The sequence below is a fragment of the Lactuca serriola genome, chromosome 9 (assembly GCF_051521515.1).
Source record: "Lactuca serriola cultivar US96UC23 chromosome 9, Lser_US96UC23_V15, whole genome shotgun sequence".
NCBI classification, from domain to species: Eukaryota; Viridiplantae; Streptophyta; class Magnoliopsida; order Asterales; family Asteraceae; genus Lactuca; species Lactuca serriola.
This window is the reverse complement of record NC_136416.1, coordinates 47,441,553-47,455,755: the sequence shown is the minus strand read 5'-3', so window position 1 is coordinate 47,455,755 and position 14,203 is coordinate 47,441,553. Positions and strand designations below refer to the sequence as shown.

The 14,203-nt window shown below is 32.5% G+C and overlaps 1 protein-coding gene and 1 non-coding gene across 2 annotated transcripts; one reads left to right on the top strand and one right to left on the bottom strand.

The window, feature by feature from the left end:
* Positions 1 to 5,426: 5,426 nt before the first annotated feature.
* Positions 5,427 to 5,623, top strand: LOC145077396 (U2 spliceosomal RNA). Its single transcript, XR_013693143.1, has one exon. It is a non-coding gene; the product is annotated as a U2 spliceosomal RNA (small nuclear RNA).
* A 4,884-nt stretch (positions 5,624 to 10,507) lies between these two features.
* LOC145073638 (uncharacterized) lies at positions 10,508 to 11,052 on the bottom strand. The gene has a single exon (XM_079020166.1). The coding sequence runs from the start codon at positions 10,972 to 10,974 to the stop codon at positions 10,714 to 10,716; it is 261 nt and encodes an 86-aa protein (XP_078876292.1). The 5' UTR covers positions 10,975 to 11,052; the 3' UTR covers positions 10,508 to 10,713.
* Between the last annotated feature and the right edge of the window lie 3,151 nt (positions 11,053 to 14,203).

Below are 14,203 nucleotides of genomic sequence, written 5' to 3'. Positions count from 1 at the left end.
AAGGTGACATTTCACAATGGTGAAGTTGTATCCATTGAATGACAAGTAGGCATGACACCTCATTCAACTCTTCCATTAAACTCCCCATTGTGGATGCTCTTAGCGAACTTGTCTTGACGACTTGCTTAACGAATCTTAAGGATGGTGTATCAAATCTTAGCGAATCTACCACCTCACTAGCATTTTTTTTCTTTAGTATTTCATAAAGAGTGGTAACAACCCTAGCATGTTAAAAAAAATAGGGTCAAAATGTAATTAAATGATAATCAAAATCCAACAACTAATCCAAAGTTTTTACACATTTCTCTCTCTTCTCGTTGCCTCCTTAGCGAGCTTGTCTTGACGACTTGCTTAACAAATCTTAAGGATGGTGTATCAAATCTTAGTGAAGGTTTTAGCGAGCGGGGTGACAAAGCCACTCCCTGAAGCCTGATATGTAGGCACTTGCAAAAATGTTTGTATAGGTTGTGGAAATCTTTTAACATACCAAGTTTATATACGAGCCTCTTGTGTAGTTGTGGTCCCCTACTTCAAGTAAAAAAAAAAACGTATTCTTTTACTTTAAATCTATTATAATAAATAATTTTTTTTGCAAGATGTCACATTCTCATTCATTTTGTCACATGTCATTATGTGGTTATTTTAAATTATTTTTTTTCCAAATATCATTTTATGGGTTTTTTTTTCCATTTTAGGAACATACATAAGCATGCAAATCGTCTTCAGAATAACGACCTCCCTCTACCATTTAAGTACATTGTCTCTGTTTTTCTGCTTCCATTCAAGGTATGATTTAAATAATATAAAGGCAAATTTACAAAAATTGTCTCTGTGGTATGTATTTTTTAGAGTGGTCTTAGTCCAAACCACGACTTTTTTGGATTGATGGTCCTTTTGAGCTAGTTTCGTTGCATTTTTTGTCCCTCTGAATAGTGAAATGACTGTAATGTCCTTCTCATATATTTTTTTTGTTTTTTCTATTTAATATAATGTTTTATTAATTAAAAATCTCTTTCTCTCTCTCTTTCTCTCTCTCAAAATATTGTCTTCTCCTCAAAGACTCAAGCACCACCGCCGACTTCCCTTTAAGCTTGCTTACACCCACTGTAGTCGACTTTAGCTTCGACACGTTCATGACACTAAGCGACGCCATCCTTACACCCCTGGTTCACACCCCTCAACACAGACCTAGCCATCACCTCCGCCAACGCACCAACCACCGTCGACGTTACTTTCTAGGTCGCAATTACACTATTTCCATTCACGCCCTTCCCAACAACTTTAGCCGCTGTGGATCTCGCCTTCATTGACTCGTATTTTTGTAGTATATCGTAAACTAGCTCTTTCTGGAGCTGTTTATCAACAACGAGCATTTGATCGATCTCGTTTTTGTAGTCTTTGAGAAGGATTCGAAGGCATTCCATTAGGGATCCTGAAAGAGGGTTGTTTGTGCTCTTAAGGAGATGTTTTAGTTCTATGAAGATCGGGATTGTGTTTTGGATTAATCCTTTTTTCACAACTTGTATTATCCACTACTGGACCTTTATTTGTAGGGATTTTGATTTCTTTGCAAGACAAAATCTGAAATGTATCTTGTGTTATCCACTGCAACCTTGACCTTCCTTTGAACTCGGTTTTAAGGTTGGATGTAAAAAACGATGAACTTCGCTCCCCTTTTATATGAATTGATCTGTTGTAGATTTGATGGGCTTGATTGAATTTTGACATTGATTCCCTGTAGTTGATTTATTTGTACTAAGGTTTTTGATTTTGTGTTCATTGTTAAAAATATTGAGAAAGAAGAATACTCAAAAAGATGTCAACATTTGTTGCACAAAACAATTCACTGGAGGAGAAAGAGAAATTCAAAGCGGGGTGTTGAGTCCAGGAAAAAAAACAGATGAATGAAACACAAAGGATTAGTGTGCGAATGTAGACCTTCAGTTTTAGATATAATCTGTTCATGGAGTTTGATTCTAGACTTTTGATTTCTACCCATCCTTCCCAACCATTTTATCAACTATAGCTATGGGGGGGGGGGGGGAGGGAGGGAGGGAGGGAGGGAGGGAGGGGGAGATCTCTTAAATTTTTAATTATAAAAATAGATAAAAAATGAAAGAAAAATGAAAAAGAAATACCTCAAGGGTATTTTAGTCTTTTAAGTTTTTCGAGGGACAAAAACTACAAACAAACCAGCTCATAAGGACTACCAATCCAAAAAAGTCGAGCTTTGGACTAAAACCAAAAAAAAATGCATATCATAAGGACCATTGTTGCAATTTTGTCTAATATAAATACAATTTCAGATTTTTGAATTAAAAATTAATTTATTTATAAATTTGTTGAATATGGATTTGAAAATTATTTTATGTGTGTCAACTCGTGTATATTAATATTGTGTATTCATGGTTGGAATGTGATTAAGGAGATGAAAATCCAGAGTAGGGGTCGTTGAAAATGACATAAATTATGAATGTGTACAATAGAATCTACCTCTATAAACTACAAAAAAAAAAAAAAAAGGCTATGAACATATTCGTTGCCCCTCGGCTTTAGTACGAACCCTATACCTTAATTAGAAGTCATAGGAACCTGGAAATGTGAACATGTAAAACTCATGTGCTAATTAGAAATTAGGTACTAAATTGTTTTTAGCCTAACGGTATTTGGAGTTACACTCCTTCTTTGAGGTTGATGGTTTAAGTTTCGTCGTAGACATATTTGAAATTAGGTGTAGATTAGATTTGCTGATTAAAAAAAAAAGAGTAGAAATTAGGTATTTAACATGAACTTTATGGCTAACAATAGTATGATGTGTTTAGTTGTCTTTTATCAAAAAATACAATTCTATTCTCAAACTCGAAAGTCACCTATGAAAAGTATAATCCATACATACCAAAAATAGAATATATATATATATATATATATATATATATATATATATATATATATATATATATATATATATATATATATATATATATATATATATATATATATATATAAAAGTCACAATCTTTCTATAATCTTCTTAAACATATCGATAGACATTACCTAATAAAGGCGGAGTGTAACGATTTGAAAAAACCGACACATGTAATTCCTACCGAATATGATTGTTGTTTGTTGAGATCAACTATGATGAAATAAATTGATGTCTTGTATGTTTAAATCATAAAGGAAGTCACATTTCATTTCATGGAATGATTCATAGTCGTGAACATCATAAATATGTAGAAATTATCGGTTGTACTAATACTAGACATCGATTAGAACCCATGCCCACATGTTTATAAATAAAACAAAATCATGCTTTTCTAGGTTATGTAATCCGTCGTCATAAATCTATGCCTTCGCAGTTGGTCCATATCCAACTATTTATTTCTCAAACGAGACTTCAATTTAACGAATCTTTTGTTGAACCCTAAAATAGAGTTCGCATTATGCTTTGTAGCGGCGGAGACAGTGAGAGGGCTGTCGGATGCTCTGCGCCCTCCAATCTTTTTATAAAATGAATCCAAAAATTAAATATTTTGCCCACATTGTTTATTACTGATATGTAGCCCCCTCCAATTTCTTTAAAAAACAATTATTATAATGAAAAAACAATAAGAGTAATATGGTATAAGAATTGTAACCAAATTTGTGCCCACATCATCACATCGCCTCCATCCAAATTTTATTTATTTATTTTTTTAATTTTTTATTTTAACTGCTGATTTATATCTCATTTATATAATCATCAAATCTTGTTCATGGTTATTTAAATTGATGATGGCAAAGATAGTCCATTAAGGTTTTTATTAGTCGACGATTATATTGATAAACCCTTACAATTTTAATTCTTTAATTAATAAGCAGGTGAATTTTAATTTTGTATCATATTTTATTTTCTATAACTTGTAATTAAAAGTTAATCATGAATGATAATTTGGTTTATTATAATCATAGCATAAAAATCATCGATTTTTTTTTTCAAAAATAAAAGAAGTGTGTGACCTGTTGCACCCGGTTGGTGATAAAACTAAAGACGGTGTTCATAATATATGCACCCACAAGCCAAAAAGAATGATAATATCGAAGAGCCGATCGATATGGAACCTGAAAAGAATGATGTGCCATATTTTAGACAAGTAACATTAGTTTCTTTGATTCGTGATCCCAGACAGACAGAGAACGACTTTTAGTTTTAAGATATTCAAGTCACCAATGTGAAGATGATATTAGAAGATTATATATTAAACTTGGACGATACCAACTTCAAAAATCAAAGTATCGCTCCACTCTTAGTGATCCAAACGACCATTGTGTAATTTTCTATATACTTGTTTTAAAAACTTTTGATAGATGGAAGCCCTCTTATAATAAAATCCTGGCTCCGCCCCTGATTCTTTGACTTTGGTTTCATAAAAAAAAAAAAAGAATGAAGCATCATCAATAGATGTTCTTCTCTAGAAGGGTTGAAGTAAAGAAAAAAGATGTCACACAAGAACACGTGTTAACTATAGAACACATGTTAACTATTAACCAACAATTGGAAAAGCAATGCTCACCCAATGCATGTTTTTCCTTAATGTTTTTATGTTTTTACTTCACAAAACAACTATGAGTATTTTTGTTGATTTATGACATTTTTTTTTTGTAAATAGCAATTATATCGATAAAAAAATACTATACACTTATAATCTATTAATCTATATCTACTAGATGGGTGATTATTTGTACTTTATTCAGACACAGTGAAAGCTTGTATGATCTTAGTTTCTATTTATTCATTTAAGGGGCACATACGTAATTTGCTTTATTCTTTTAGCATTGCTTCTTATAGTTTTCATATTATTTATTCAAGTGATAAAACTTATTACGCATATTTAAGATTATAAGCATAAATTACGAAAAACTTGCAAATAACTATCTCAAATATACGGTTTCCTAGCGGAAAAGAAAACTCATCATCGTTATCACATGATGGATCAATAAGGTAACATCCTAACAAGGGTTTATAATATATCTAGTCCTATAAACTCCTCTAACATAAATCATTAATAATAATTAATATATCAACAATATCTCTAGAAGTCGTACAAGAACTAGGTCGTAGTAGTTGGATAATGGGTCTAAACATATAATTTTCTTTTAGTATGCGTAAAACAATTTGAATCTAGTTTGATCGAGTCGAAACGTGTTTGTCCATTTTTATCTTCTTTTAAATAATCGATATGTTGACTATAATTATAAAAAACTATATCGTTCCCATTAAAAAAAAAAAATCTAATGTTACGTGGTAACTTTTGTTGTGAAAGGAAGAGTAGGTAAAAAGAAAGGAGGGTATGTAGTGAAAGTTTTGGCATCCCACATCGGGTAGATGAAGGAAACAGGCAAAGGGAGGAGGTGTATAAAAAGAGAAGCCTAGGCTTGGAAGAAGCATACCTTTCTCGGCCTTTTGGCTAAGATCAAGTGTAGTATCTGTTCTTATCAGTTTAATATCTGATATGTGGGCCATCGGCCCACTCGATATTAATCTTATTTTTTATGGGGGAAGGCCCAATACAGTAGCTTGCTGCTGGGGTTTTTCAAGAGTCGCTTTGGTCTTACACTATTGCCATGGCTTGGCTCACCCTTCCAATATCTAGTTAAATGTTTGTTTTTTGAAGTAGCTGTTTTTTGGAAGAGTTTTAATGTTTTTATTTTTATTTAAAACTACAGGCAATTGTGGCTTGTTACTAGCTAAACTGAAAACATCACATCATTTTTATTTACCTAAGGCTACCAAAAACTTACTCTCTCAAATCTTAATATCACTTTTGTTTCTTACTTACTTAAGAAATTTATAATTAAATGGGGAAAAAATATATTGTTAGATAAAAACAAAAAGGACAAATTATTACACCAATCATCCCTTATATTCAGATAGTGTTAATCTCTATTTTCAAAAATTAATTCGTTATATTTAGATAGTGTTATATTCAGATAGTGTTTAATCTTTATTTTCAAAAATTAATTCAGATAGTGTTTCGTTTGTTTAAAACTTGTATGTTTCATCCATAATATGCAAATTTGTTGCGATTTTAGTCCATGCTAGATTTGAAATGACCATAATGTTGTTTATGTATTTTTTTCCAATTAATTTATTATTATTATTATTATTATTATTATTAATTAAAAAAGAAAAAGAAACAGAAGTATAGCTACACCCTTAACTACCATGAAACTGATCCTCTTCCTCATACCCGTCGGCGGCCATGTACCTCCTTCTTTGATGACTCACCTTCGGTGACTCCCAATTCTGTTACCACCTAATCGTTTTTAGAAAGAAAAAAAAACAGACCGATTTAAGGAAAAGTAAACCAAAACACATCGATTTCATACAACGGAAGCAAATCGATTTCAAAAACCAAGAAAATCAACTACCCAACAGAAAAGCAAAATCGAGAGAGATAGAGAGGGTATGAGGGAAATAGAGAGGTACATAAAGTTTAGATTCAAAATCTACATCTTGTTTCTCCAACAACGAATAAGACCCGATAGGAAAGATTGAGAGATGATGAGTTTATTGGATGAATTTTACGACCAACAATGATAGTGGGCATGTTTTTGGGAAAGTTCGAAGGCAGCAGTAGGTGTGATAACATTCCTTAATTATCAGTCTCGCAAAACCAACTGTTACCATACTAAATCCATATAGGCTTACATTCCTACATATCTATTCCTATCGATCCTCATAGATGATAGTCCAAGATCATTAGGGAGAATTATCTCTCCGATGAACCATTTAAAGTAAGGGTTTGACTACACATCGACACCTGATAGTCATGGAACAGAAATTTACTCTCCGTTCCTAGGTTACACACATTCTCCTAATGAGACTACCTAATATCAACTTAGTTGAACTAGGTATCTTCCATAAGTCTAAGTCTATCCCTAGACTATATTACAATGCCTCTGTAACCAACTTTTAATACCAACTCTATTCTTAGGTGACAATAACCTATCTTAATGTATATCTATTCCATAAGAGTATTGTAACATCCCCCTCTGGCACGTATCACAATATTGTCCGCTTTGGGCCACTCGGCACGAGGACTTCCCAGGGGGTCACCCATCCTGGTACTACTCCCGCCCGAGCACGCTTAACTGCAGACTTCTTATGGGATCTGTTGCCCTCACGGCTTTAAAACGCGTTGTTATAGGGAAGGTATCCACACCCCTTATAAGGAATGCTTAGTTCTCCTTCTCAGCCGATGTGGGATCAGATCTAACCCACTTTGTTAGGTGGGTTGCACCTGATCCCACATCGGCTTGGAAGGAGAACGAAACATTTCCTTATAAAGGGGTGTGGATACCTTCCTTGTCACAACGCGTTTTAAAGCCGTGAGGGCAGCAGATCCCATAAGAACTCTGTAGTTAAGCGTGCTCGGGCGGGAGTAGTACCAGGATGGGTGACCCCCTGGGAAGTCCTCGTGCCGAGTGGCCCAAAGCGATTGTGATACGTGCCAGAGGGGGATGTTACAAATGGTATCAGAGCTAGGGCACGGGTCGATGTGTTCGACGGGGACGTCGAACCCTATAATGGGGGGTGAAAGTGGGTTAGATCTGATCCCACATCGGCTGAGAAGGAGAACTAAGCATTCCTTATAAGGGGTGTGGATACCTTCCCTATAACAACGCGTTTTAAAGCCGTGAGGGCAGCAGATCCCATAAGAACTCTGCAGTTAAGCGTGCTCGAGCGGGAGTAGTACCAGGATGGGTGACCCCCTGGGAAGTCCTCGTGCCGAGTGGCCCAAAGCGGACAATATTGTGATACGTGCCAGAGGGGGATGTTACAAGTATTAGCCTATTAGGTATTATTTATCATTTATCTTCTCAACAATTCTTCTTTTAATATCATTATATAGTATTATCGGTAAATCGCAACATAAAATAGACCATATCTAGTTCGCACATAGCACGTTATGTGTGTGTTTGTGTATATATATATATATATATATATATATATATATATATATATATATATATATATATATATATATATATATATATATATATATAATCCAAGCAATAAGCACATAATTCACATACGACTTCCAACATATATTTAATATTTTAACTGATACTTATATTAAATCATGTTCATGAAAGAAACTATGCACTCAATTGACTTAGGTGGGTGACTGGTGATATGGGCATAGTTTCGCCTAACACCTTAGATATTCCTTGACGTGACCTAAGTAATAATTAAAAATTAGTTTTAGTCTTATGATCCTGAAGACTAATAATAGTATAGATCCTTACTAATCCTAATGTCTACATCAAGATCTATCAAGTAAGGATCAGTCAGGCAGGACAGTTGGGAGGCAAGATCATTTCGACATAATAGCTTTTATAAAATCCAACAACCAAGCCTACATGACCATTCTAGACATTTCTCCAGTAAGTAGATCAATCAGTATAACGACATGTAATTACTGATAAATCTTATTTATAAGTTCATAATAACGACTTATGACTATAAATATAATTTATACTGAAAATATTAGAGTGTAGCTTAACTTACATAGGTTCTTCCTGAAAAAAGTTAGGAAATTGCATTAGCAGAGCTTCTACTCGCTAGCTACTACTTTAGGGATCGCAGGGCTTCGCTGAAGGCTAAACTAAGAGAAAATGGGCTAGAACTGAAAGAAATCGAGAGAGAATGATAAAAGGGGTGTGGATGAATGAATGAACATAATGTAACTATTTATAAGCATTTTTGGGGTGCACGACATGCAAAAGGGGTGCACCGTGCACGTCACGCATTTTAAGGTGATGTCTCCCCATCCACTTTATGTCACGTGACAAGCTCTTCATGATCTGCGTTTTCAAATTCTAGAAGAGCGCGTCGCGCACCGCACAGGGCGCAAAATGCAGATTTATAAATTTCATAACTTCTTCATACGAGCTCTATTTTTTACATTCTTTTTTTTTTCCACTCATAGCTCTTAACGAGTACTACAACTTTCATTTAGGCTCGATCGACTAATTTTGACTTTATTTTTAGCAATTATTTTTATATGATTTTATAATTTTGTAAAAATCATAACTCTCTCGTACGAACTCCGATTTTAATGTTCATTTTACAAAAATTCCTATATTAAAGATTACCACGACTTTCATTTTGGCGACTTTACCCAAAATTGAACCATTCTCTTCATACATTTTGACGTTAATAATTTTTAATTACACGATTGATTTTTATACCTTATAAAATTCATATATCCTACATATGAACTCAGATATCTACGAAAATTTTATTTTTGGAATCACATCGATGTATACTTTCAATATATATATATATATATATATATATATATATATATATATATATATATATATATATATATATATATATATATATATATATATATATATATATGATTTGACACACTTATTTTTACGATTTATGGATGATTAGATTGATTTTTTCCTATTTTTCTTAATGCGAAAGTTATATTATATTTTAAATGCTTAGCCCGATTTTACGGGCGTTACAATTAAGAACATTTATTTCATTGTTTTGAATATTTATTAATTTTCTAAGTATTTTAAAATAGATTAGAAAGAATATATATATATATATATATATATATATATATATATATATATATATATATATATATATATATTGCTATAAATTTTAATTCACAACTTAGCAATTTATTTTTGTATAAAGTGGATTAATACTTTAACAAATTCGCCTTTTGAAAACCGAATCGTAAACACCAATCCAATTTGGTTGGTTCTAATTGGATTTAAGTTTAATTTATAACGCTCAGATCCATGTTTTGAATATTAAAATCAATTTTGATTCACTTGATTGAATCGGATAAAATCGAACCGATCTATCGAAACAAACATCTCTATACAAAGATAGTGGTGTACTGGTGTGCTTGCCACCATGCCAGTGACATACCAACACCACGTCAATGATATGGTAGATATACTCACAAACCTAATGAAAAGACTTTTTATATAGAATGACAACCAAGTTTAACTTAAGATTAAGTTAGTAATTTATTTCATTTTAGCTTTTGGACGTGTTAAATAAAGTAAATTTATAATAAAACTTAAGTTTCAGTATATATTTAATTATTATCTTACTACCTATTTAATATTAATCATGCAATATTTTTCATTTGATTTTAGATTAATGTACATATATAAGCACATGCTATTTGATTTGATTTCATTCATTGCTGGAATTGTTCATATAATGAAACTGCTATCACTTTTTGAGAGTTGTTAAGATTGTCGAAACATGAAATCAACAATTAAAGATGCAAAAACTTTATCACCATATAAGCTTGCAAGCTGGAACCATATTATGAATCCATGATCATATACATGTATGTATATGCCGTTCCAAAAAAATAAAAACAAAAATAAAAGTACATGTAGATATACACACACGTGGTTACCATGTGAAAGTGTAGAAAGAAATTTACGATTTTATTTAAAAGAAAACAGTAAATAAGAAAATATACATATCTCTGATTAATTAGCGGAGACTAGAGAGTACATAACCGATACTATATAGATTCCAACTGGATTAATAAACGATGTTCGTTAAATAAGACACGGTTTAATACCAAACAACAATTTCATGGAATCTGATACAAAACACACACACACACACACACACAAGAAAGTAAGATTTACAAGGGATGATGAAGAAATTCAGATACCATAACGAACATCTGTGAACTTGTTCTTGATCCATTTGAAGCTATCTCTGACCGTTGATTTCAACTTACTTCCGGTGGTGAACATGTTATACTCTGCAATCCTCTTCTTCCTCTTTGTCTCTCCATCTTTAGTAATCGGACCATTGAATGCGTATGATCTTGATTGATCTTTGAATCCTGAAGAACCATTTGTTTTTGTGTGTGAAGATGATGAATATTCTGGAAATGATCTGCTCTTTTCCATCTTTTCCATGGGTATTGGTGTTTCTCTTCCTTGTTTCTGCTCCTTTTTATCTTCACATGGAAGCTACCCACAAAGTTATGAGTTATAGACTTATTATAGGTAGACAAAACGAGACTAACTTTATCTTTAAATGTTGTAAATATGATTATAAAGTTATATTTATTAAAATAATTTTTGTTTTTCATTCAACTAAATTTTTAAAGATTGTGAACGATTTTTAATCCGTTTCTTTTTTATAATTAATGTTTTCTCCAATATAATCAAAGAAAAGGTCGACCATTTTCCACATAAAATGGGAGACTTTTACTCAAGAATAGGTAAAGAAATTAAAAAGCCTGAAACGTGGAATAACTATATGAGTCGAAACTCGAAATAGTGTCGCCTCTAACTAAACTTGCATTATTTAGTTTGAGTTAAAAATTAACTATAATAAATCATAAAAAACAATTGATTAATTAGCTGTTTTTGTCAATTTGTTATTGTAATGATATATTTGGTACACATTGTATATTGATTGGCTAATATGGGTTAAGTAGATATGATAGTCTTGATTCATAAATAAATGAGTTTTCGCTTCTTTTTAGCGTAGATTGATATCATTTTTTTTTTTAAATTATCATTATAAAAAGGTGGTTTTATTACCATACTTCACATATAAATTATTAATAAGCAGTAAATTAGTGGGAGTAAAAGTTATTCGAAATCAAACAAAGACTTACTATGATGCAAAATAATTTGATTTAATTTGACTAGTCAAACCATATATTTGACCGCCTCATCTTTGTAACAAATCATCCATCGCTATGATATTTTAAAATAACATTTAAATCGTTTGATTTTAACCAAAATACTTTCATAGTTTTTAATTGTGGAAATTATACGTCTTTATAGTTCAAAATACATTTAGAAGTTCAAAATTAGAAAGGACGTGATAATACAATATCATAACATAGTTCAAGATAATCACATAAGTTGTGATTGAATGTCATTTCTATCTTCTATCATTATCTCTAGGGTCTTCAATCTGAGTGTTAGTGTATCCCACATCGGTGCGATATGATCTTATATATATATATATATATATATATATATATATATATATATATATATATATATATATATATATATATATATATATATATATATATATATGGTATTAGAGTCGGCATCTTGCACCCGCGTGGTTTAGCACATCCCTATTTATCATCATTGATCCTTAAGGGTCAAGGAACCATATGCTATCTATTGATAACCTGTATCAATGTCATTTGTCCAAACTCATAATAATGGTTAATAGGAATTGCACTCATATACCCTTATTTGCCTAATAATTATAAAGTTAGGAACATATGAACCATCACATATGCACTACACAAGGGGTAGCAAGCCGCACTAGTACAACATGAGGATTATTTGCTATACTCGTGCAATATGAGGATTATCTAAGATATATATACTCTCACACAAGGGGTAACAAGCCACACTAGTACAACATGAGGATTATTTGCTATACTCGTGCAATATGAGGATTATCTAAGATATATATACTCTCACACACCGCTATATTGACACCTGATTGTCAAATCCCACATGGATAAGGAGGGACGCCCACAAACACTCATCCTAAATGTATGTACAAGAAGGATGCCAAAAAAAGGTTTCAAATCAACAATATCTCAAATAAGCGACATACTTTCCAAAAGAGATTTGCATGCAATGCAGAAATAATATGTATAGTGAACACATCGCACATAGGGAAAACATTATATAATTTTAGCAACTCAAAAATACATTTAGCATATAATACCATACAAAACTCCGAAACAAGAAATCAATATGGACATGTACTTTCTGGTAACCTGAACTAAAAAGGTTAACAATGTAACAAATCCTTCTTTTAAGCTTGACATCCTTTCAATCACCACCTATTTAGTTCAGACATAGGTTAAAAAAAATACCAAAATACCCTAACAGGTCATAACATATTCTAGGTTAGATAACCTATTTTGTAACCTAGATTCATCATATAAGGGTTAATGGAGGTGATGGGAAGCTAATTCGATTCTCAAACGCAAAAGTTGCAAAAATATAACATAATGGGACATACCAACATGATCTGTATGTTCTTATGCCTTATACAACACACATGGTCCTTGTGTTGGAAAATTTAGTATATATATTTATATTTTTACTAACTTTGGACACATATAAATTTATACATATGTTGTTTATATAACTAACTCTAAGTGGGTTTGTGTTCTCCTCCACGAGGACTTCGAAACGATATATTATATGTCTAAAATAGAGTATATGTGAATGAGATATCGATACTCAAAGAAGAGTATTTGAGAATAAATTTAACAAAAGGGATGAATGTGGGAATGAGTCCCATATTGGTAGAAAGACCAAACTCAACAAGGTTTATAAGCTTGAATGCATGTAAGGCTTACAAGTTTATGTCTATGGGTTTACTACAATTCCTACTCGCACACAAGGGGGGGGGGTGCAAATTAATCAATTATTGATTTGTTTCCCTTTATTGTCTCATTCAACATACGAAGAAAACTCTTTTCTTCTTCCTCCTTCTCTGTACACTTGCTCCCGGCGACTCTTTCAGGTAAGTGAAATATCCGACAATACACCACTGTTAAGGTTTTTGTACCCTGGGAACATACGACAAATCTGTTTAAGGGAATCGAGTCCAACTCGAGCCTCAACCACCACGTTTTGCTACTAATCTTTTCTTTACAAGAAACTTTCAAGAGGAAAACTAAGTCCTTATTCTAACAGTCTTAAACAAATTTATTCTTTTTTTTTCTAAACCTTTCGTTTTTTTGTTCTTTTATTCTAAATCAATTTTGTATCGACTTTTTCTTGTAATCTATTTAACTGTGGTTACGACTCTTTCAGAATGACTGGAACTTCTGCTGCTGGTGCTACCCTTGCTGTGAACACAAATGCACCGGTTCCAAACATCATGACTAATCATGCTGAGAGACCTGGAATTTTTTCTAGTCTGAACTTCAAGAGGTGGCAGCAGAAGATGCTATTCTACTTGACCACTTTGAACCTGGCTCGGTTCCTAACAAAAACTGCTCCTGTAATTGTTGAGGGGCAGACTGATGCTTAATCTGTGAATGCAGTGGATGCATGGAAGCATTCCAAGTTTCTGTGCCGCAACTATGTGTTGAATGGCCTAACTGAGGCAACTGCTAAGGAACTATGGGAGTCTTTGGAA

Bases quoted from the DNA above. Each gene is read 5' to 3' on its own strand.
- LOC145073638 (XM_079020166.1), bottom strand. From the start codon at position 10,974: ATGGAAAAGATGGAAAAGAGCAGATCATTTCCAGAATATTCATCATCT.